Source organism: Nanorana parkeri, unplaced genomic scaffold, assembly GCF_000935625.1.
Source record: "Nanorana parkeri isolate BGI_ZX_2015 unplaced genomic scaffold, ASM93562v1 scaffold509, whole genome shotgun sequence".
NCBI classification, from domain to species: domain Eukaryota; kingdom Metazoa; phylum Chordata; class Amphibia; order Anura; family Dicroglossidae; genus Nanorana; species Nanorana parkeri.
The window spans coordinates 175226-201354 of NW_017306777.1; the positions used below are offsets into that span (position 1 = coordinate 175226).

General features: G+C 40.4%; 1 protein-coding gene and 1 long non-coding RNA gene across 2 annotated transcripts in view; both read right to left on the minus strand.

Annotated features, from left to right (window-relative positions):
- LOC108790887 overlaps window positions 1-21448 on the minus strand; it is a 24652-nt gene extending 3204 nt beyond the window's left edge. The window contains exons 1-2 of the long non-coding RNA XR_001941466.1: window positions 21436-21448; window positions 12270-12277 (exon numbers count right to left, since the gene is read on the minus strand). This is a non-coding gene — a long non-coding RNA (uncharacterized LOC108790887). The remainder of the gene's footprint in view (window positions 1-12269; window positions 12278-21435) is intronic.
- Window positions 13362-14887, minus strand: CLDN3 (claudin 3). The gene has a single exon (XM_018561247.1). The coding sequence runs from the start codon at window positions 14690-14692 to the stop codon at window positions 14048-14050; it is 645 nt and encodes a 214-aa protein (XP_018416749.1). The 5' UTR covers window positions 14693-14887; the 3' UTR covers window positions 13362-14047.
- Window positions 21449-26129: the final 4681 nt, after the last annotated feature.

Sequence of the window (26129 nt, forward strand, 5' to 3'; positions counted from 1 at the left end):
GGTGGTGAGAAAGGACAAAAAGGGGGAGGGGGGAGGTAGGTTGGAAGGAGGGGATGAAAGAAGCCAGTAGTAGCTAGATAACAAAAGGGAAGATGTTAAGTACAGGGAGGAGAAGGTCAATCAGTGCCCATCAGAGTACAATATTCTTCCGAAAGATAGAACTAATTCCAATAAAACTGTGTTGTGCTAAACATGGAGGAAGTGTCTTTAATTGAACTAGTAAGATCTTCCACATGCATAATATTGTTGATTTTGTGAAACCACAGCCTAATTGTGGGGGGAAAGGTACTTTTCTACAGAGCTGGAACACATGCCCGAGCAGAATTCACCAAGTGAATGATCACCAATCGCCTGTATCCCTTAAGGGACTAAGAATTGTGATAGAGTAAAAAAAAAAAGAAGGGTCCAATGGAACCTCACAATCTGTAAACTTATGAGTAATGGTGCATACCTTAGACCTAAAATCCTGTAACACAGAACAGGACCAAAAAATGTGAAGCATGTCCGTGGGAGAGCAGCCACATTGCCAACACTTATCTGGGTGAGTCAGGGAAAATCTTATGGAGCACATTGTGAGTCCCGTACTATCTAGTCAATATTGTATACCCTTATTCCTGGTAGGCATTGCAAGAGAAAGTTTAAGTATCTTGGATTGTCCTACTAGGGAGAAGGAGACCCCCAGATCCCGTTGCCATCAGTTGATAAAATCAAGAGGCTTTTTCACATCAGGCAGAAGAAACAATTTGTAGCAAAGAGAGAGGACTCTCTGGACCCAGCTGGGAGCATTCCTGTTCAAACATAGCTAAAGGGCAGGCAAACGTTGATGAAGGCGGAAGCGAAGAAAGAAAGTGATGTAATTGATGGTGTTTCCAAAATCCCAGAGGGGCGAGAACTGGATCCCCTGCCATGTCTGTCAACGAAGGCCACAGAGAAGGCCCTTATCAACTTGTGATAGTCCCACTGCAAGGGTTCATTTTTAAATTTCTTGGAGTTCTTCTTTAAAGAACCACTGTAGCGAAAACAGGTGCATTGGTACAGATATTGAGATAAATGACAGTAATGCCAATTTAATATCTAACAGAACCTTTAGCTGATGTTAATGGCCATATTAGGAAAAAAGAGGCAGCGTTATAGCAGTCTGTAGTTTTCTTTTATGGAATTAATGGACAGTAAGCCTGCTGTATTTTAAAACCTTTTTATTACCTTCTTTTTAAAGCAGAATTCCAGTCCTCCGACCCTTCCAAGTTCCTTATAAATGAAAAATCGTATGTGAACTGTCTTACCTGCTAAAGGTTTTGCAATCCTATTAAGCTAGTCATGTGATCCAAGCACCATTGCTATACTTCACACCTGTGCTGGATTCACATGCACATAAAAGCACCATATACAGTGGATATAAAAGTCTACCCCCTCCTGTAAAAATGCCAGGTTTTTAAGATGTAAAAAAATCAGACCAAGATAAGTCATTTGAGAAATTATTTCCACCTTTAATGTGACCTATAATCTGTGTAATTCAACTAAAAAAAAACAAAATTAAATCTTTAAAGGGGGAAAAATAAAACTAAAAAGCTTAAATTAACATGGTTGTATAAATATGCACACCCTTAAACTAATACTTTGTTAAAGCTCTTTTTGATTTGATGACAGCATTCAGTCTTTTGGCACATCTTGCCTTGGGAATCTTTGCCCACTCTTCCTTGCAAAAGCGCTCCAAATCTGTCAGATTGCAAGGGCATCTTCTGTGCACAGCCCCCTTCAGGTCACCGCACAGGCTTTCAGTTAGATTCAGGTCTGGGCTGTGGCTGGGCCATTCCAAAACTTAGATCTTTATTGTTACCTTCAGCTTTTTAGCAGAGGCCCTAAGGTTTTGTGGCAAAATTGACTGATATTTGGATTATTCATAAGTCCCTCTAGCTTGACTAAAGCGCCTTTTCCAGCTGGAGAAAAACAGCCCCAAAGCATAATGCTGCCACCACCATGCTTCACTGTGGGTATGATGCACAGTATTGTTTTTGCGCCAAACATACTTTTTTTGAATTATGGCTAAAAAGTTCAATCATGGTCTCATCAGAACATAACAGATTTTCCCACATGCTTTTGTCAGACTTGATGTTGGTTTTTGCAAAATGTAGCCAGGCTTGGATGTTTTTCTTTGTAAGAAAATGCTTCCATCTTGCAGCCCTACCCCACAGCCCAGACACATTGAATAGGGGAGATTCTTGTCACATGTAGTACACAACCAGTACTTGCCAGAAATTCCTGCAGCTCATTTAATGTTGCTGTAGACCTCTTGGCAGCCTCCCTCACCAGTTTTCCCATCAATTTTGGAGAAACGTCCAGTTCTTGGTAATGTCACTCACTGTTTTACCATAATTGCTCCATTCGTCTTCGCTGTGTTCCATGGTATATCTAATGACTTGTAATTATTTTTGTACCCTTATCATGACTGATATTTTCCAACAATCAGATCGCTTTGATGCTCTGTAAGCTCTTTACGGACCATGGCATTTGCTGTAAGAGGCAATGTCAGAAAAATCCTATTAGAACAGCTGAACTTTCTATGGGCTTAATCAGAGCCACTTTATTTGATGGAAGGTGTATACTCAGTTTGAATGTGATGGGTTAATTCTGAACACAGCCACATCCCTAATTATAAGTATGTACACTTATGCAGCCATATTTCCCCCCCGCTAAACAATATCAGTTTGTTTTTTAATCAAATGGTACAGTTTATGTCACATTAAAGAAGGAAACAATTCTGAAGTGATTTATCTTGGTCGGATTTTTTTACATCTCAAAAACCTGACAACCTGGTACAACATATTTATGAAGTATAATCAAACCAAAGCAAACAGATATGAGTGCACTGCATGTTTTGGTGCATTAAACTACACAAATAATGCAGGTGTGTTTTTTGTGCTCTAAGGCTGGTTAATGCCCCCTCACAATCCATCCTCTTCTTCCCCTTAGCCTCCCACTTGAATTATTGTTTGCATATTTGTTTCAACAGTTACTATCTCTGAAGTCTTGTGATGCTGCAGGGTCCTCTTCATCATCACCTCTTCTCTGGTATAAGCAATTCAGGATAATGCTCTGGTACAATGTGAATGAAGAGGATCCATTCAAAGGCTGCCTGGATTAAATGTGCAAGCAAAGGTGAAAAGAGAACATTAAAGATACATGACTGGATTAATAACCCAGATATGTTAGAAACATCTTTTCCCCTTCAAATTCTCCTTACGCATCTACATTTTCACTACTGAATGTTAATAAAGCGGACCTTGTATCTAAAAAGCAAGGCTTTCTTCTTAAACGTGGTGCTCTCCCCGCGGTTCATCACGGGAGCAAGCTTGGAGTGGTGGCTACTTTGCAACACACACAGGTACCATGGGGAACAAAAGTAGCCACCTTCCAGAAAGAAGGACAGTGTCAGCACCAATTCAGAGATGATTTGAGGATCTACTGCTGAGTGATAAACAAATAAGCAACTTTTTTTGTTAATAGTTGAGGTGCTTGAATGCATTTTTAAGGTTTAACTTCTGAGTTTAGTATCACTTTTAAAAAAAACCTGTGGGGGAAAAATCTAGATAATATACATAGCTTTCACCAGCTTCCACCCACAAGGGTGACATTACGCTCCTTCTGGTGTGATCCCAGTGAATGTTGAGTAGCCCAAGTCTCTCTAAGAAGATAACGGTAGGGATCATATGGTGTCACCTCCGTGTCAAGCAATCATGAAAGGGTGTGTATTTTAAATTTTAATCCATCTTAATTTAGTTTTACTATTTCCATTAGCGCAAGTTAGTTTGGTTCACTCTCTAAGAAGATGTTCCTGCACTGTGCTGCAGCATCATCTCACAAGATTTGGAGTACTCTGCATTCCCTGGGCTTGTTCACACTATGTCCAGACCATGTTCAGAGTAGAACAGTTTGTTCCCGGACCAAACAAGCATCCTAATGTATCCCTATGGTATTTCTGGGCTCTGTTCACACCAGCACAGTCTGTTCCGGTACAGACAAAAAAAAATACTGCTTGTTTCATTTCCTCTGGTCAGGAATGCACTAGAAAAACATCAAAAGTGCATGCAAACACACTTAATTGCATCTGAAAGCCCCTTTTAAAAAGCACTGCACTGCATTTACAGATCTGCTCCAGATCTGGTCCGGACATGGTGTAAACATAGCCTTAGTGCAAAGTCCACTTTAACATCTTTGGTACATGAAATACAAACATTTTTTAAAATCATGCTTAGTCGCTCTTTAACTAAGATATTTTTTGTAGAAACAAAACTGACACATCAAACGTGTCATGCAGACATTTTAGGCCGAGTGTTTATTTTAAAACCTTTACACAGTTTCCTGTAGATTGTGCTAGTTCCGTGGATTGTAATGTGTTCACTAAATATTGTAAACGTACACCAAACACGCACTCGGGTCATTAAAAACCAACTGGTTTAACGAGTCTTCATTTTATTTCCATTACTTTATATTTTCTTAATTGTACAAACTAACCAGACTGTTCTTTAGGAAATTCCCTGCATTTCCAGTTCTTGCTTACTGAGATGATTACTGTAATGTAAGCCTTGCATGGTTATGAATTGCTGGATGACTTATTGCATACGCACATGTAGGGTGTTACATATGAGCCTGCAATGCCATTTGTTCAGTTTTGTGTTTAAAATACATTTAGACTAGATCAATAATTATTCTGAATGGTCCTCTAATTCTGATATTTATTTGCATATATGTTAAGAGATTTTTCTAGTCTGCAGAGAATCATAACATTCACAAATCACATTTTCCTGGATTCTGGAATTGTATACATTTCTACAGGTCAGAGATTTTTGCTAATATTAATGGAAATCAGAAATGAATGAATACATCAGTATCCTGATTTAATCATCACTACTGGTAGACTGGAACCCACTACCTTCTAATATTCCTAGAAAATGCAGCCATGAGATTTCCCTGGTATCGCTCCTGGACACTTTTAGGTGCTTCTCTTGGGAAGAAGGAGATCCATTTATAAAGGCCATAGCAGTACCGACCTGTCAAACACGGAGCTCTCTGTGCCAGAGTACCTGCTGAACACAAGACACCCGTAGCAAGTTTAAAATTATAATAAAGTATGAGTAAGAAGGTTTTTAAGCTACTTCAAATGCTGATTAAATCAATTACAATGGATACTGCTCCTTGATGTTTAAAAGTTTTAGTTTCCTGCAGAATTAACTGGTCCCCTGAGCAGTGGTCCTAATATCCTGTTTTAGCGTGGCTCCTTTCCCTTTCAGTGTCCTATGGAGTCACCTTGTGTTAGCACGAAAGCTGTGTGTGTCTCCACAAACACACAGGCAAAGCAAGGTAAGATACTCCCCTCCCCCCTCCTCCCTTCTTCTTTCCTCCTCCCTTCTTCTAGCTAGTAGATGGACAGTTGCTGGAGACTGCTCTGTCCTTTGATCTTGTACTGGACAGAAAGTTCAGGGAAGCCAAGCTGAGAGAGTTGGAGATGTTTAGAAACTGTAAGTGTTTGGGCAAAAATGTAAAGGAATACTTTGTTGGGCAGTATACATACTGTATGTTTGGCCTGGATTTATTATTGAGAAAAACTTCAAGGAATAATACTACTTTAAATTGTATTTCCACGTTTGCAGCCAGATTTGGATAACACGTACTTTATATGTGTTGCATGTTCTTATTCAAATAGCATAACTTAAAAAAACAAAAATTGCTGCTTAACTTTTCAAGAGCTTGCGTAAAAATTCTACCTACCTTCTCCTTTTGTAATGTTAAGGACGGGGCCATGGGGTTAATGTTTACTATAATAAACCTTGGCTATACTGTGCTAACAGATATCGTTATCAGTTGTAAACTAGATTTTCTACACAATCTGTCCTAAAAAAGGGTTAGGGATCTCGAGGCTTGTGTTCTGCATTGTATGTTAATGAGGGAGAATCATTTTGTGCCCCTGAAATTGTTCATAATAGCTTGAAGTCCTATATATAATCCTGCTCCAAAGAAACCACTAAAAGGGTAAAAAAATAGTCTTTAAATTATTTTAGTTATTCTCTGTGAATGGGAACACATAACTAACATATAGTGGGGGTCACTGTATGTTAGTCACCTTTAAGGTGACTACACTTTAAAGCTGAATTCCAGAGAGGAGACACAAACGAATGCAGGTCTGTATTGCTACATTATTAAGTGTATTTTTTAATGTAACCAGTGTGTGTATGAATTCGACCTGACATAAACCCTTTGTAATCCACTGTATAGCACTGCAAACACTTGGAGAGGAAGAAGAAGCTGAAAGAGCCAATTACTTCTACTGCAGTGCTTTTGTGCTAATAAGGCAAATGTTGATAGGAGGAGTCAACCAAGTGATGAAGGAGGATAAGCTAATCAGTGTGCTGCTTCTACTTTCACTGTCCAGGCAAGGGCTGGGGGAAGGACGAACCCTGTGTTACATAAAGCTTTCACTTCTCCCCCATATTGGAGCACCGTACTGTTAACAAAAATACATTTTATATATATATACAATACATTTTATATATATATACTGTACCTCTTTACCAAGTGTCTTCAGTTCACTGACTTCACAGGTCCTCTTTATCCTCTTCTTTCTCTAGCATTCTCCTCTCTGCCTAGGGTGAGGGTAGAGCCATGACACCCTGGGCTCATAGGAAGTTGGATGAATGCCGTTGGGTTAAATGATGGAAGAGTGTCACCATCACTGGATCAGTGAGTCTGATGACAACAGTTCAGGAGATCGGTTAAGTATATATATATTTATTTTATCTGATACTACAGACTAGATTTTAGTATATTTTCCCCAAGCCGCAATTGTGTGTTGCCTACAGCAAAGATAAATTGAGACTCCTGCCCTGCTAGACAGGGTTATGTGGTGTCAAATAAGAAGAACTTCCAAGAGGTGCTGGGACTTCACTCCCCATTCATATAGGGCAGTGAAAGGAATCTGGTCAGTTGGAGAGCTTACTGGCACTAGTTAGGCAGCTCCGAACAAACAGGTCTACTCTACAATGGAAAGGCAGTATGTCACCCAAAGTATATTCCAAACAGAAAGAGCACCAGTCCAAATAGGGGTACAGGTACACTTAAATACTTAAAACAGAGACTCTTATACACACATACACGCACAAGAGACACGCACAAGAGACACGCACACACACACACACACACACACACACACACACACGTTGAACTTAATGGACCTGTGTCTTTTTTTCAACCTCAAATACTATGTAATGGTTCACACTTAAAAAAACAGCTAATATATTTCCAGGGCTAAATACAGACTACAAAAAAATAGATATACATATATATGAGTGGTGAAATGATAAATATTCATATAAAATAAATAGATCATGATCATCGAGTCTCTTTGCAACTATTAGAACACTTTCTACATATAACTGAATATGGATATCAAGTAGAGAGTATCACCCTAACCGTCACCCTATCAACCTAACCGTCCACCCTAACCGTCACCCTAACCATCCCCTTATCACCATAATCGTCACCCTATCCTTATCACCTTATCCTTATCACCCTAACAGTCCCCTCCGCTCATCCATTGACCTCCTGCTTTCCAGCTCCCTTGTCCACTCCTCCCATACTCGCCTCCAGGACGTCTCTAGAGTCTCTCCCATCTTCTGAAACTCTTTACCCCAACCTGCCCGTCTATATCCCACCTTGACTGCCTTTAGGCGTTCCCTAAAAACTCATCTCTTCAAGGAAGCCTATCCCACCTCGACCTAACCACTGAACCTTCACATTCTCAAATAATTCATCCCCACACAGCTACCTCCTCATGTATCATTTCCCCCTCCTCTTTTAGATTGTAAGCCCTCAGGGGCATGGCCCTCCTTACCATCTTGCCTTGAATTGTATTGTAATTGTAATGTCTTCCTTATATTGTAAAGCGCTGCGCAAACTGTTGGCACTATATAAATACTGTAATAATAATAATAATAATAATAGAGAGCATCATTACTGAGCGGATATTTAGACAAAATAGAGACTGTGAATTTTAAAAAATGCTGTTATGTCCCCTCTTACCGTGTCCTAACAGGAAGGGATCCATGCACGGATCCCCTCCTGATTGGAGCAGGACAGATCTGATTTCACCGCTGTTACATCTGTGTCCGTCCAGTTTTTTCCTTCATCAAAATAAACTGAATTGACTGGACCCATGACGTTCTATGGGGAAGCGATTGTAAATGAACATTTGCTATTTACATCAAATTAACCCTAGTCTGGCACGGTCAGGTCCAGCGAAACGGAACACTGTTCCGTTTGTTTTTCTGGACCTGGCCGAAGTTGGGGGCAACCGGGTTTAAACGGACACCCACCAGTTTAGATCCGCCTGCGCATAGACTAGCATTGGGCATCCCATCGTGTCCGCCTGAAAAACTGACAGGTGTACCTGATCGGACTGCCCAGCAAAAGGGGCCTAAGGCACATATTTCCTAAAATGCCCAAGAAGTGCAGAATTTCTTGTAGTATGTATCATTCTGACTTTTGTATCTAGTCATACTAATGATATAAATCTGCTCCTTTGCTGTATGATATTAACATACATGATTATGGTGTATTTTATGAAATATGTGCCTAAAAAGCACTAATACAACCTCACAGTCCCTATTTTTTAAATATCTGCTCGATAATGATGATCTCTATTTATTATTCCATATTCAGTTGTATGTAGAAAATGTCATAATAGCTACTCAATAATTGTGATCTATTTATTTCATATTAGGGCTGTTACTGATTAAAATTTTTGTGTTCGATTAATCGAATTTTTTTAGAATCTATTAATTTCGATTAATTATAACGCACATACAGAATTCTTGTCTAAGCAACAAGGGTAATGGGGACAGGACCACACAAAGAAATGTAAAAAAAGGTCAATTAAAAAAAATTAACACGTTCAGGTTTTATTGAAAGGGGAGGGTTACAAAAATAGAAAGGTGAATGTCCCCTGGAAGCTGCTCTCTTCCGTGTGTATATGGGCCAGTTGGTTATTAAATAATCGACTCCATTTTTTTGTCATTTGAAATCCCTTTTTCTGCGCTGGCTATACACGCTTGAAGAGCAACAGGACTGAATTTTAAAAAGCATTACAGAACTATTTTATATAACATAGTAACAGTAAGCAACATGGCAACAATACCTTTTTGTGCTTCTTCTGAGAACCTATTTGATATGGCTGATGCGTTCTAAGTACTTTCTCTCTGTGTACTTTTAAATCATGGCGCCTTTGTGGCTCCGTTGGCTAAAGAAGGGAAGGGGGGAGGAGTCCGTTGAAGTCACAGACATCGACGTCACCGGACTCCTCCCCACTTCCCTTCGTTAGCCGTCACGGACATCAACGTCACCGGACTCCTCCCCCCTTCCCTTCGTTAGCCGACGGAGCCACTTGGGGAAGGGGGGAGGAGTCTGGTGACGTCGATGTCCATGACGTCACCGGATCTCCGACGGAACTCCCGGAAGACACGGAAGCCGGCGGAGAGGTGACTACCGAGCAAAAAAAAATTTAATCGATCAAAAAAGTTAACGATTAATCGACGAATTAATTGTTAATTTCCGCAGCCCAATTTCATATGAATATTTATAATTTTTATCACTCATATGAATATAAGAGTGATATAGACCTATACTTTGTATACATATGTTGTCCATGAAAACCTTTTGTTTTTGTTTAGTTTGAGTTTCACCATATTACTTTTTTTTATTATACATTTTTATTGAGTTTCATTACAGAGTATACCGATCACAAAACATAAACATAGGAAAACCTTCAAGGTCACATGAATAAAACTGAGTTATAGGCAATACATAGTCAAACAAACAAGTATCTTAGGTATCACGCTCTGTCAGATTTTCAAGGTGACATTTTCAGCAGTCTCCTAACCTTGTGGATAGAAGGAAGGAAAGGAGAGCAGGCAGGCAACATTGGAAATATAAAGGAGGGAGAGGGAAAAGATGGGGGAGTCCAGCCAAATGATTACCCAGGGAGATCCTGTTACATATTTTAAAGGCAAATCAAGCAAAGTCAACAGTAGGCAGTAGTTAGGTTGAGTCCGAAACGTAGATCCACACAAGCCGTGTAGCTACAAATGGCTTGTTAACGATCATGCAAATGTGCTGCAAGTTCTTCCAGTCTCATGGTCACAGCCCATTCCTCACCATATGAGATTTATTATTTTATTATTCATATCTATGTATGTACTGTTTGTCTATATATTTTTTTTGTTGCCCTGATGAAGGTGGAGTGTTTTTGTCTCCTGAAATGTATTTGCTATTTTTTAAGTGTAAATCATTCAAGCTATTTGGACTCCTTTATCATTTAGTCTGGCACTCCTCTTGTTTGGTGTATGCTTTAGGGCTATGTGGTGTGGCAGAGCTGGGTACATCTTAGATCTGGATTGACATAAACACAAATCTTTCAGCAGGTAAATGTACATAATGCACATAAGTGTGTACAACCACAGGAGATGCATGAGAAAGTGTCCCTGAGCTATGGCTGCTTGTTTCAACAATACCCCACTCACATCCTCTGCATTATTGGAACTAGTGTGCATTGCAATAAAGCAGTGGGGGGGCATACAGTAAAGCAAATTATAAAATTATGGAAGCTGGGTCACACAATAAGAGGGGGCTACTTTTGTTCCCCATGGTCCCTGAGTGTGTTCCAAGCTCACTTCCGTGATGGACTATAATTTCAATACAAATTAGTAAACTAAACCTGAGATTGTAGTCCATCACAGGAGCGAGCTTGGAGCGGTGACTACTTTACAACACACACAGGGAGTATGGGTAACAAAAGTAGCCACCCTCCAGAACGAAGGACAGTGTCAGCACAATTTCAGAGATGATTTGAGGACCTACAGCTGAGTGATACACAAATAAGATACATTTTTCTTATTGTTAAGGTACTCAAATGCATTTTAAGGTTTAACACCTGAGTTTAGTGTCACTTTAATAAAGCCTTGCCATAGTAGATTGTAATGGACATTTTATTCACAAAACTGGACTTTTTTAAAAAATTGTTCTTAGTAAAAGATAGGATGCATATTTGTTTAGTCTAGAGACTGTTTCAGACTGCCATTCTTGGGGTCAGTGAAAAATTTAAATGTGTGTGTTGGATCTATATAATTTTTAAATTTACAGTAGCTGACTATATAGCAAACTTCTAAGGAAAGAAACATAATTAAATACACAAATGAACAGTCAAAAAGATGATATAAGAGCATATTTTACTAAAAAGCTTGTTGACAAGATATTGAATACAAAGTGGCGGTTAGTACTTCTAACCAGTATTAGGTTACAAAGTGTACTCAGACAAAAACATATATAGGCTTATAAAACACATGTCCATAGGCTTTTTATACCAAATACATCTAACTGCAGTTCTCACTGGAAAGGTGTCATGTCACAGGGGCATCAGTTGATCAACATTTTGTTTGCCTATCTATTTCTTCAATGCCAAAGATGACAGTGCAAACACTGGGACTGTTATAAGGAGGAGATAAGAAGTCCTTGAGTTTATTTAGGTAACTGTAAAGCACTTCATATACTTTAGAGTAAAGAAAACAGGGACTAGTAGACCCGAGCAATGCTCAGGCTTTCAGGCTTCCCAAATGCATGCATTGAAATGAGAACACACTTAATATGCAAGCAATTAACATGTGTTGCCTTTAGGGCAAATGATCACATGCCATATATCCTTGTTCTGGCAGACACAACAAGAGCAAGGCAGCATTTTCAATGGACCACTTACAGTGATGACATTGTTGAAGCATATTGACAATATCCATCACTGAAAAAATTCCCATGCCAGGTACGCAGGTATTGTGGGACTTATGCTGGCCCCTAATCATGATTGGGGTCCCAGAAAGACTGTCAGTTCATGGTGAGACATGTGCCCAGTGCTTGCTTAACCCCATGCAAGTTTTAAGTTTATTGTTGTGTTACGAGACCCTCTTAATGTGACCTATTACATCTTCACAATGCTAAAACAATATATTGTTAACACGACCACAATTTTTCTATCAATATAGGTTATTATCAATCTCAACTGCCTCGGAATAGGGTCTGACTTTATCATTATGCAGATACAGGGATTATGATAGTCTAGAATACCATAGCAACATATTACAATTAGATATAATCAGGCTTGTTGAGTTGCTTTACTGAAAAGCAAGTCTGAATTTGCTCTAGTAAAAAGTATTCCTTTATTTTGCATCACCTACTGATAATTCTTACAGAAATGTTCAAGCAGGACAAAGCATACCACTGCACTTCAACAAGACCAGTACACATACATCCACACTACACAAAGAAAATGCAAGTATTGAAATCCCCTTTGTAAATCCACCATTTAAATGAGCACTATAGGCTTGCCAAGCCGGTTGGAGACTAACATCTCATTGTAACTGAAAATTCCACTTGTTTTTAACACAACTATAGCAAACTCTGTAGCGGTCAATTAAAGTTGGAACTTAATGCCACTCATAAATAACTATGTCCTTTCAAAATAGCCAGTCAGTTGGCATGATGGTAGGTCACCGTGGCAGTGAAAAGGTTGAAGGTTGTTAAACTCTACTAACAGTTTGAAACTTTTCTTTCTTTTATCAGGGAGTGCATATTAATGTGTCACCAGCTCATTTATGGATGGAAAGACTGCTGTAATTTATTAACAGGAATGCCATTAACGTGCCATACTCAGCCTACACAAAGATTCACACCACATTGTAATAAAACCTGGGAAAAGGTTAGAAAGAATGGCAAAGCAATACATGTAAAAAAAATAATAGGAAAAACGCCGTAAGAATGGCAAAAGAAGATGTACAGTAGATAAGAATAACTGAAATGTGTGGAATTTTTGTAGTGTGGTAAGTATAACTAATGACCACTTTATAAAGGTAGGATTGTAATAGTAAAACAAAATTGTAATAAAAAACACTATCCTAATCATGCATACTTTTAGCATTCCTTAAATAATGAACTTGGGAAAACTGGATCCATAATATGCTATTATAGGCCCCCAGAGAATATGCATTTTTCATAAACTAGCAGCCTTGGTTTCTATATCCTGGGAAGCTTTTCTTGCCTTCTACAATTACATTTCGACAGGCTATTGTAAAAAAAAAAAAAAAATCCCTACGGCTACAGTCACAAATAGGAGAGGGCACATTCCAATTAATAAACCAATGTAGCCCCGGAAAAGAGTTGACATATATAACAAATCCAGCAGACCTGGCAAGTAGGGTAATTTATGTACAGCAAGGCAACATTTTTGTTGGGGATGGGGGGCATTTATCTAGTCCCAATTGAGGTTAGATTTGATTGGTTGGTATGGTTAACAAAAAAAATTAGCTCCAGTTGTCACAAATCGCCCTGATTAGCTATGAGACATATAACAGTTGGAATTGTACATTTTGATTTGTTAATGTCTGATAAATATGATTCACGCTGTACAGCAAAAATATTAAACAATTTAATAGCTGTCAAATATTAATATACAAAGCCCTATACTTTTTTTTTTTCTTTCTTTATAAAAACAGCACTTCCTTCATCTAGCGTTTCTAAATATTAAGAACCCGCAAACAGATACGGTTCCCTAGTGGGTAATGGTGCTGTAACATACAACAGTGCATTGTTCTGCACAGTTCAATCAGCAGCTTGGGATGTAAAGAGTTATATTACTTAAGCCACCTCATCTCTGCCAAGAAGACTTGCCCCTCCCAGTTCAAGAATATTCACCAAATGCCACGACAATAGAAAGCTTCCATTCATGCCTCTTGTAATTTCACGTACACACACAGTTAGAACCAATGCTGTATATGTATAATATACGTTATATAAAAAAATATACAGTACTAATAATTACAGCATTTATAAGAGGGTTTAAAAAGTCTGCGTCAGTGATGTCTACTTCCCACTCCTCTCCATAACCAAGTCACCTGTTCATTCTTGCCACTTGATAAAAGAGAATGTTCCATGCCCATTGAACAGTTTTGGTTCCTCTTCAGACATAGTCTTTTCGGTCATATCCAGGATTTGTTGATCGGGCTGCTGAATATGCCACTCTGGATGCAGGGTACTTCTCCTGTTTTGGTGGGCAAGAGCAGCACAGCATAGCACCCCCAAGCATAAGAAAAGCAGAGGCTGCCCACCCAATGTACATGGAAGCACCCAGCTCCCTCTTTTGAGCATCCACAACTAGCGGGTTGTAGAAATCACGAATAACTGTGTTTGCTGACCAGGACACGGGGATAAGTGTCATGAGCCCCGAAAGAATAAAGATGACCCCAGAGACAATCATGATCTTGGCCTTTGCCGACTCATCTTGAACACAGTTGGTGCACTTTGCTCCCATGATGGAGATGAAGACTCCGATGATAGCAATGACGATGGAGATAACTATTAAGGCACGAGCAGCCTGTAGATCTTGAGGAAGAGCCAGTAGGGAGTCGTAGACTTTGCACTGCATCTGCCCCGTGCTCTGAACTACGCAGTTCATCCATAGTCCTTCCCAGATAATCTGAGCCACCACAATATTGTTTCCTATAAAGGCAGTTACCCTCCACATAGGGAGAGCACAAGCAACAACAGCACCAAGCCAGCCGAGAATGGACAGGGCCACACCCAATATCTCAAGTCCCATAGACATGATGCTAATCCAGATCTATCAAATGCACAAAACAATGAGCAATGTCTGTGCACTGGTTTTTCAGTCTGCTTAGGAAATTCCTGCTGTTGTGACTGCCTTTTATTTACTGAGAGGAGGACTCACCGGAGAAAGTGTCTTGAATGTTTCCCTTGGTCAGCGAGTTGCCTCTGTTCCTTCCCAGTGCAAAGCTCCTGTGCAGTTTCTTCTACAACCTTCTGGTTTGGCTGAGAGCTCTGTTTGGGCTTTCCAGTACCTCTTGGTGCTCTCGCTTGATCAGCTTTGTCTTTGGCTGAAAGTTCTCTCTGGATGACTGCCCAGGTTAGCCCTGTAAGTGCAATATAGTCCTGAAGAACAGATGGTATTTTCTTCTTTTCCCTGTGACTGGTCACTAGCTGTGAGAGACGGGCAGGTGTGTAACGGATCCTTGTACCTGTCCTTTATATCAGCATCAGGTGCAGCTGATGTCACAGCACTCAAAGGGGGAGGGAATCTTAAAGAAGCAGCAACGCTGAAAACAAACGTGAACAAGTCCTAATAACAGATCATCACAGCAAGGAATCATGTGCACATCAATAAAACAAGTTGGCAATTAAAAAAAATTGCTAATATATGTTTTTTATTAGCTGCCACGCAGACAGGGACATAACTATAACTATTGCATAACTGTGGTCTTTTTTAACCAGCACGCGCGCATTAAACAGTACACTGATAAATTTGGGAAAACTAAACTAGTCTTGGCTAATCTTTGTTACAAAACTGTGACAAGAGAGCCTTGGGAGTCCAAAAAGCACATTCTGATTATAGTGATATGAACTTTTTTTTTACACTGCATAACGGCAAAATACAAATATTTTAAATAATAAATAAATATATTTGATTTGTACATTTTATCTATGTAAAATGTGGCATATACTGTATATATGTACACACACACACACACACACATATGTATTACAGGGTCTGTTTTTACATTTTTTACACAAGATTCACACAGCTTTCACCCACGATCACTTGGATTTCTAGCTGGATTGAACTGGAAAAATATATGAATTTAAAAAAAATATTTTTATATGTGGCTGAATAGGAATTAATAGGAATTAACTGAATTTGTAACTATTAAGTCTAAAGAAGTTTTTTTTTTTATATTACTAAAACTACAACTAGTAATAATGATGCTAATGCACAAAGTTTAAATTCTATTTCTACCTATACATTTTGTATCCATTTTATTTATCATGCATTTTACTTTTGGAGACATGCACAGCCGTACAGCTCTAAGATGTATTATGTACAGCCGTACAGCTCTGAATAAATCTCTAAAAATATCAGAAATCCTATTAATGTTCATGAAAAAATAACAGGAAATGCCCAACATTTTGTGCAGCATTTGTCTGCATATTTGTCTGCATATCTTTCAACTGTACCTGTGGAGGAGGAATGACAGGTGCTGATCTCTGGGAGCCAATCTATCGTGCACTATGCATCCACAACTAAATTCCCTGTTATTTGTACTTTGGTATATAACTGTTAGCAATCAAAGGGTTAACTGGTTGTGATCTGGGACTGAGCTCAGGTAATTCATGCGAAGCATAATTTTCTTTTGTACTCTGTAAATTGTTGGTAAAGGACTCAGCAGACATGAGGGCGCATGGTGCAGGAAGGAGGTGGGGGAAGGAAGGTGGGGATGAGTGAGCCCACATATTTTTGCAAAATTACAAACCAGTACATCATGTTTTCAATTTTGGGGAGCAACTTAAAAAAAGGTCAGTTTAAAACACATACCAGTCTGCTTACTTAATTGTACAAATTACACAAAAGAGGTTGACTACACATTTATTTGCACCCTTTTTGTACTGTATGCCCCATGCACATATAGGCATTGTGGTAAAGTGCTCATTTATCAGACATTACCATAACTCATGGCATTGGCCATCTCATGCACTAATATAGTAGTGGGCAATGCACCTGAAGTGCAGTCCTTACAATGCACATGGTTTGTGTTTTGGTCTACTTTATATATGAAAAAATTGGTCATGTTGATTTTTTAGCTGCATTTAAAATGAATGGGCTGCCTTAGGCCCCATTCACATAGGGGTTTAGGCTGTGCCTGAGGAATCCCAGGTGGGTCTTTAGAGATGTGGCCTCTGTCCCCATTCAAGTTAATGACCGACTGACAGCGGCCATATCTGTCAGCGGCAGTCCATATGTAATCGCTCATGGAATTAACAGTTCTGTACTGTATCTGTATGGACACACCTGGAATCCCTGCAGCAAGAGCTTATGGATTTGGAATTCCCAGCCACAGCTTAAAGCCCCGTGTGAATGGGGCCCTAAAGTAACACAAATTAATGCACAACACATAACACGTATTTGTTAACCCGTCGCAATTCAGTGTTAATGTGTGAATGTGCCCTTAGTATGTTGCTGTTAGCAATCAAAGAGTTACCCTGGTATGGTCAGGGACTGAATTCAGGTAACCCATAAAAAGCGTCAGTGTATGCTTTTAAGCTGGCCATACACCAGTAGAATTTTGTTACTGGAAATTTTTTTAATTTTCTAATGGTTGATGGGTACAAAACGATGCTTGTTTTCATATAGATGAGAAAATTTCAAGGCTCAGATTGGAACATTTTTCTCATTCCTTATCTGAACAAATGAAATTCTAATGGCAAATATGATTTCTGGTGGGGAAAAAATGTACACATTGTACATGTGCTAGGCACAAATTAAACCTGTTTAATACGTTTGGGATTCCATACAAGTAGCAGGTCTGGTCGAAGTTTTAAGGGCTTTCTAATGAAATTAGTTGACTCAATGATGGCAAGATCGAATGTCTGACTAATGATTTTTCAGAATTTTGACCGAAATTCTTACTGTGTATATCCAGCCTTACTCAGGCGGTTTCAGTGATGAAAGAAGCAGAATAGCCTGTTTTAGATTACTGCACAACATAAGAAAACCAAATAAAAATAAAAAGTAGACAATACAAACTGGAAGACCTCATACGCCCATACAGCCAGGGCTCTGTAATGCGCCCTTGGGTTCTGAGGGGTGAGTGGATCACAGCTGCGGATCAAGTCAAAAATAGTGCTGGGTATGGCAATCAGGCTAGAACCCCAGGCGTCTCTCTCAATCTTGACGGAGAGTGAGGGATTCATGCATTCTCTGCCACAAAAGATAACTATAAGGAGTGACCTACTATTGGTTATTCAATTCATAACCCAGTGGGGTCTATATGCATCAAAAGATACAGCAATGGATAATAGCAACAGTTCAGAGTTATGGTAGTATGAACAGTGTCAGATAGCAGTAGGTTCAGGATTTAGCCAGGTTTAAGCAGATAACATCAATCACAGTTCCATAGAGAATGATACTCAGTCAATCCAGCAGTCTAAATGTCCCCCACCAGGTACAATACTTGCACTTTGGGGCTGGGTCCCCTAGTCTCCTGAGGATGAAGTGGAGATGGCTGGAGCAATGTAGCTTAAGGTCCTGGAATGCAGAGGGGGTTTTGAGGCTCCTGGCGTCGGTGGGGCATCAAACCCAATAGTTGAACGCTCTCACAGCGTTCATGTGACCCTTATATAGTCCGCGGACGTGGAGCCGTGGAGCGTGCTGTCACTTCCGCGTTCCACGGTGGAGCGCATGGAACCTCCCTTTCAGGGAGGGAAGCGCCCAACGTGACGCGGCCGATGCGTTCCACGCTGGGACGCAGACGGCTCGCGGTCGGTAAGGACATTACAGGCTCACACTTTATGACCACCTTGCTGCAGCTATTGGCAGATCTGACAATGTCAAATGAAGGTGCAACATACACTGAACCTCATACAAGCTGGGGAATGGAGGTGGGGGTATCAGCTGAACTTCCAAGCTCAATCCCAATTAGCAATAGAAAACTATAAGGGCCCAATTGGACTGCTGCACTTTGGTAATGGAAAGTAAAATCTGTGTTTTCTAAACATTACAGCAGCACACTAAACCAAGTGTGATAGGATGCAGTGTGTTGTGGTGTCATTCATCTTGAATGGCACCCTGATGTACCTATCCAGCACACAACAAGGCACATGTCTTTTAGCACACCACAATTAACAGATGTGAACCTTCTGTGTGTTGTCATGCACTGGGTTGAAAAAATGGTGCCAGTCCAAACCTGCATTGTAGTACATTTCCAATATATTCAAAATGAATGTAATACCTTAATGCAATGCACAGTAACACGCATTGTCTGCAAGGTAATTAATCAAAACAGTCTGAATGCGGCCTAACGCAGCAAATACCAGGATTAGGAAATAATGACCCAGAACAGCCGGAGAGTCTTTTTCATATATCTTCCAGCACTAGTTATGAGACTGGGTTTGGTGTGAACCCAATCCGCCTGAGTTTGTACACTCAAAAGAGTGGCTGCCATCCCATCCCCCCAGCCCAATGGCTTGCGGAGAGGCGCATTCCCTTCTCCATAGCTATAAGTCACAAAATGCCTCCACCACAACTGCTTGGAAAACTGGACTCCCATCAAGCCCAGGCTCATCTCTATCCAGTACCAGCCTTACAAAACTTAACAGCAGGGATTGTTGTTGTAAATATTTCCTTGAGGGCAGCGACTGATATGAATGTACAATATATAAAGTGCTGTGTAAATTGTTGGCACTATATAAAAGCCCATAATAATATAAAATAAAATGTTGCCATATGTTGCAATGTCGACTTAAACTAACACAAAAATACTGTTGGAATAGTAGACGTTTTAGATAATGTAAATCAATCTCTAGGGCCAGGGTCAGCCAAGAGATCTGATACCTTGTATCTCATACCTCCTGCTGAGCTACTGCATCAGCCAGCCTGGAAAAGAATGTGGATATCTTTCCATGTTACAAACAGGGCAGAGAACAGACAACTTTTTGGAAGAGGAATTGCTGTCCTCCATGCCCGTGCGACAAGGTGAGAATGAACCTCATTAATTTCTATTTAGCCTTGAAGCAGCCTAGGAGGAGAGATATATTTTTTTGTGTGGATCGTTCATATATCGTTATATATTGGATGTTCCTTCACTGTTATAATTGAATTATTAATATATATTTTTTTCCTTTGTTTTATGATCCCATGTAAGATTTCTTTCGAATTGTTCAACATATGGTTTTAGGCCAGATCGCTTAAACCCTAATTTCACTTCATTACCTGGTTGCTCTAAGTTTCATACCACTTATACCTTTAGCGCTTTGATATATATTTCTTTACCGCTGAAAGGATTCTCCCATCCTCTTTTAGAGCTGCTTTAGGTCTTAATTAATAATACATATTTTTACTTTAGTCTCTTCTCCAGAAGCGCAGATTATCTATTTCACATGTGGCTCTCAGTGTCTTGCAGGCCTAATGCCCGGTGGCATCACTGTTAGGGTTGTTTTTTTCTATAAAGGGTAGGTGTAGTTTTGATATTACATTCCAAACATACTGCACAGGAGGGCCTAGGCATTCTCACATACTAGGAAGCGCACTGCTATTTGTCAGTAGAAATTCAAGTCGAAGGGTACTAAATTGCAAAATTTAAACTTGCGGGAAGTGAGGAGAGTAAGAGGGGACATGATTGTAAAAAAGATGATGTAAAAATGTTCAGTGGTGATGCTAACATCAGCACTAAACTTTTTATTGTAAACTCCCTAACAAGGGCTAGAGGTCACCACCTAAAATCGGCGGAGAAAAAATTTAACCACAAAGGGCACAGGGGCTTCTTTTCAGTTAGACCATCATGTTGCAACTCTTTGCCACAAGCAGTGGTATCTGCACAGAATATTGATTTGTTAAAAAATCAATTAGATACCATCCTAAAAGACCGTAATATACAGGGGGACAGGTACTCTTAAATACTAGACCACACAGGGACTCATACACACGCACAACTCACACACAGACACACAAAGTTTGAACTTGATGGACCTCTGACTTTTTTTCAACCTCAAATACTATGTAACATTTGTACATTTTCCAGGGTACTGCTTAGGCACAATTAACATATTGCAACATGCAGATCACTTTTTGAGTTCTGGTCCACGTCAGGAAGAGATGATTAAAGTGGCTCTGTCAGGGGGTTAAAAGAATGTAATTGGCAGTATCCTGTGTAGAAAATTTTACTTACCTGTCTGGGGGCTCCTGGCACTAATCCTTTTTCACTCTGTAGGCTGGCCCGGATAGTGGGTCACCCCACTGACTACTGGGATTCCTCCTTCTGACCTATAGTTACTGCAGCAAACAGTAATAGTTTAGGGGTTGTTGCACAATAATATACAATCTGCTTTGGGTGCACAGCATAAGCGTGAACGAGTCCTTAAAGAAGAACTATGGGGTTAAGGCTGTTCCCCATAGTTCTCCTTAGGGTAACGGGAAGACACAAACTAGCGTCCTCCCGTTACCCTAAGATCAGTATACCGCGAGCTGCAGCTCGCGGTATACTGAGACGTCGGAGCGGATCCCGACATCGATGTCGAGATCCGCCCAGCTGCGTGAGTGACAGCTGGCTCTGCCTATCTAAAGGCAGAGCCAGCTGTACCCGCCCCCTCCCAGTCAGCGCTGGCGGATCGGAGCGGGGAGGGGGGAATTCAGCCCCTCCCCTGTCACAGCAGAGAGCCATGACAGGATCGAGAGGTGAGCGAACGCTGGTATATGTTCGCTCACCTCCCAATCTACTGAGCCGACCTGTGACAGTCTCATTGTCACAGGTCGGCTAGAACTATGAGGTGAGTGAAAAGCACTCACCTCATAGTTCTCCTTTAAAGTAGAAAATGCCCTGTTTTTGGGCACCGTAAATGTTATGTGATAGGAAACACTGTGTTATGCTTTAGTCACACTTGAGTCTGTGGGGTTGATTTACTAACCTTATAAACACACCACAAACATGTATACACCTCTGTAGTGTGTTCCCTCCCAGCATGATCTATGGGTGGAATCTAAACACCTTTGTAGTGTGTACACACCCAGCAGGTGTGTTGTGCAAAGCCAAGCATGAATTGCAAGGTGATGTTGTGTAAATTAGCTCTATGTCGTGTTGCTTGCGTTGATGAATGCATGGTGAATGATGGTTGATAAATAAGTTTTGCTGTGTGAAAATCACACGCACCTGGTGCGTGCGTGTGTTTAGGTTAGTAAATCACCCCCTGTGACTCAACTTGAGAACTTGAGTTCTCATTTCTGTGTTTCCAACACAGTTGCATTGACTACAATGTTACAAACCTTACCATGCATTTTGTGTACAGTTTTACATGCATTTAACTGCACCTAAAATGCAAATAGAGCCTTTATTACTAGGAAACCTATCCAGGTTTCTATAGTTGCAATAGCATTATGTATCTTATTTTCTTTTGAAAAGATTGCTGTTTTATTGGATGTTTTATAACAGCCAGGTTTCTGTATAAGAGATTGATAAAAAAACGGTAAGAACCATCTGTTCCTATATTCCCGTCCTGGTTCCTCTTTTAGTGGTTTTAAAGGCAAATGTTAATGGACTGCAGTAAACACATATTTTGTATCATTATTGTAATGTTTAACCTAATATAGTTTTTTTATTGTTACTTTGACCCAAGCATTCCTATTTATGGGTTAAGCTGTGCCAAATGACACCATGTGATGATCAAGTCACAATCTACAATGAGTTTGCATGTTCTCCCTCTGCTATCTTGGGTTTGCTCTGGGAACTCCGGTTTCTTCCCACACTCCAAAAGACTTGCTGGAAGGTTAATTGGCTCCTGTCTAAATTGGCCCTGTATGGGTTTGCAATAGGAACCTTAGATTGTAAGCTCCTCGAGGGCAGGGAATGATGTAAATGTTCTGTATGTAAAGAGCTGCGTAAATTGTCGGCACTATATACCCTGTTTCCCCGAAAATAAGACCTACCCCGAAAATAAGACCTAGTACTATTTTGGGGAATTGCTAAAATATAAGACCTACGCCGAATATAAGACCTAGTTATGACCATTCACAGGGCCGGTGGTGGCATAAGGGGGAACTTGAAGAGCCGCGGGAGAGGCAGGAGAGAATTAGCGGTGCCAACGAAGCCAGCACTAGAGGATGGAGGCGGCACCGGAGGGAGCAGAGCCGCATAAGCCGATGCCTCCTCTAGAGCGCCGGCTCCTGTCACATGCCGAGTGATACCAAATGCACTCCGCCTGTGAGGAATTGATAGTGAAAGTGCGCTTCACTCATTCTGGCCAGCTATTGGTTAGCAAATTGCTCTTGGAAAGGTACGGCACCCCGATTGCCCTGATCACCATATTTTTGTACATGAATACATATAGACTTTTGTACATGAATAAGTGTGGATTGTTGTACATTAAAAAAAAAAATAAGACCTACCCCGAAAATAAGACCTAGTGTGTTTTTATGAGCCAAAAAAAAAAATAAGACTGTCTTATTTGCGGGGAAACACGGTAGTTACTTGTAATAAATAAATAAATAAGTCGTGTTTAGGCTGATGTCAGATGGGTGATTCTGCCAGCTAGAAATAAATTGCCAGTGGTGGGATCCTCAAAGAGGCTGTCAGTCTGTACCTATGGAATCTCTTCCTCTATAGCCAAATGCAGCCAGATGTTGATCTGTCACTGGCCTGAATGCTGTTGAATCTCGATCACTAGCAATGGCAGCAAATTTGACTGCCTTAGCTACAGAGGGAACAATTCCACAGGGAGATACAGGCAGCGTCTTAGGCTTTATTCACACATAGGTACCACCTATTACGCGTGTTTTGCTCGACACTTTTTTGAGCATTTTTGCGCATTTTAGATGTGTATATTAGTTTGCACGTTTTTGTAAGCAGATTTTGCCACATTCATGTGAATGGGCAAAATGTACACAAAAACGAGCAATAAAATAACAATACTCCTTTTCAAGCATTTTCTATTGAGTCTATGGGACAAAATACGCTGAAATCTGCCCCTAAGTAGCTCATTTACTCTTTTGAGCGACAGGCGTATTTCTGCTTGCGACAAAACTCACAGGTGTGAACGCGGGCCATAGAAATGAATAGGATTGCTTGGGTGGAGCGTTTTGTTGTGCTGAATCAGCTGCGACAATATGCCTAAGTGTAAATGGAGCCTTAGTAATCTGTTTCAACAAATCACCAGCGGAAAGATTGATAGCAGCAGAGTCGCCCATCTGACATCAGTCTTACAATCCTGACCATTCTCTTATGTCTATAACCAACTATAGAGAGGACTTTGTTGCAAACCAGTCATAGATGACTGGTAGACTTGCATGGAAAGGAAGAAGGACCGTAAGGCACAATTTAAGGAGTAGTAGAGCTTGCATGCATATAACTCAAATAAAAATTATTCACCCCCTTAGGATAATTTTTACACTCTTCAAGAGAAATAAACTCTTTTATATTAAAAAGAAAAACAGATCTCTGCAAAGTGATTGAAAGTACAGGTGTATCTTTACATAAAAACCTCTGTATGTGTCAAATGTGCAAAGAAAACACTCGCATGTATTTGTTGCGACCTTCCCAGGTAGAAGAGCGAGGCATTGCTCCCTCACTGGTGAAAACCCTTCAGAATATACATAGCCGGCAAAGGAATGACACCTCGGTCATCCAACTAGCGAGGGAGCAACATATACAAACAGGTGAGTATTTACATTTCCTGCTGTGTTCTGCATAGCAATCCTGCGCTAGTGCGATCTCGCCAGCAACAGGATCGCTAATGTGACATCGGCCTTACACTGCCTGGCTTTCGGCTGCTCTATCCATTTTTACTTTTTTTTTCCTGGAGCCTGTGCTCCAGTGTGCAAGCATGCCAGCGCATTCCACAAAGATAAAAGGATAAGCCAAACTCCACTTTTTATATTTAACTTGGATTTGTTTGCATTCTAACAGAGTTTTTTTTTGTACAAAGGTACACCTGTACTTTAATTACAATAATGAAACCCCACAAAATAAATTAATGCAAAAGAATACACCCCATTATTATGACACACCAATGGTGCAGTCAATGTTTTATTTTATCAAACACACATATTTAGTTAAACCGGGGGTAGGCTACCTTGGCATTCCAGCTGTTGTGGAACTACAAGGAGAGGCACAACGGGATTCGTAGTTTCACCACAGCTGGAGTGCCGAGTGCCTAGCTCTGAGTTAAAGCATATCTGTTCTGCCTCCCCAGTCTAAGCTTTGAAAGTGTGATCTCTGTAACTTACAGTTGTGGCGAGATGGCAGTAATTCCAATCTCAGTGAGTTGGCAGACAGTTGACTCAATCCATATGACACCTTGAAGATTGTTAAGAAGTTTAATTCAAACTGTGCAGATCTTTACAACAGCGAACATAGGATGGGTCAAAAGATCATAATGTGATCCACTTCACGAAATAAGAAAAAGATGCAGACTGGAACATAATGAAGAAAGGTGGAGTTATCTACACAGAGGAAAAACTGAACTATGGGGAGAGGTGGAGATAAATACCAGAGACAGATAAAGCAAATAATATTTAAAGGCATATCATATAAACCCTTGGTGCTCACCTCTTTCCTCTGACGCTCCGGGATGTAGGCAGGTTTTCAGCATTCTCCCTTACAATCCAGAACTGTCCTGCATTGTTCATGATGATATCAGAGCTGCCGGATGAAGAGCCAAAGAGCAAAGTCTTTGGGGAACCATAGACATGTGCGATTTGTTTAGTTCCGAATCGAAATTTGGACGAAATTTTGGAAATTCTGAGATTTGGATGTATCCGAATTTCCGAAATAACGAATGCAAATGAGTCCGAATTTACGATTCCGAAATTCATTAGCGGTAGTCTTTACAAAATTTTGTTTGTTGGACGAAATTTTGTTGCAGCAAAGTGACATTAGGGAAAACATTTTTTTTTTTTTTTTACAGTCTGCAGAAGAGGAAATAAACACCCTTTAGGTCTGGTAGGAATGTTAGGAGGGACTCCCCCAAGTTAAAAAAAAGTGCTTGGGGTTCCCCCCAAAATCCTACCATGCCCTTTAGGTCTGGTAGGAATTTTAAGGGGGAACCCCAGCCACACAAAATGGGAAAATAAACTGGGGTCCCCCCTAACATTCCTACCAGACCCTTGATTCGAGCACAGGCCCAGCAGGGCAGGAAAGGGGTGAGCGATCGAGCATGTCAAATGGGTGGAGCACGGCACGCTCTGCCCATCTGTTTACTTTCGGACAGGAGATGTTATTTTGTGGCGAATTTTCGTTGGGTTCGGATGGTCGTCGTGCGGCGGGACTTTTTTTTATTCATGCTTGATGCTGGATTACATCGATGAAGCCATTTTTAACTTTTTTTTAATTAAAGAAGTAGTCAATTAAAGGATTTTCTCTAAAAGTGTGGTTTGTTTATTTACTTTGAATTTTATCCCTTTAGTGAATGGGTAGGGGTACTCCTTACTCATTCACGGGGGGGGGGGGGGGGGGGGTGCGCGCATATTGTGGAACCTGGCCTTGGGG

What these genes read in the sequence shown, in the direction of transcription:
- CLDN3 (XM_018561247.1), bottom strand. Translation starts at nt 14,692, where the DNA reads ATGTCTATGGGACTTGAGATATTGGGTGTGGCCCTGTCCATTCTCGGC.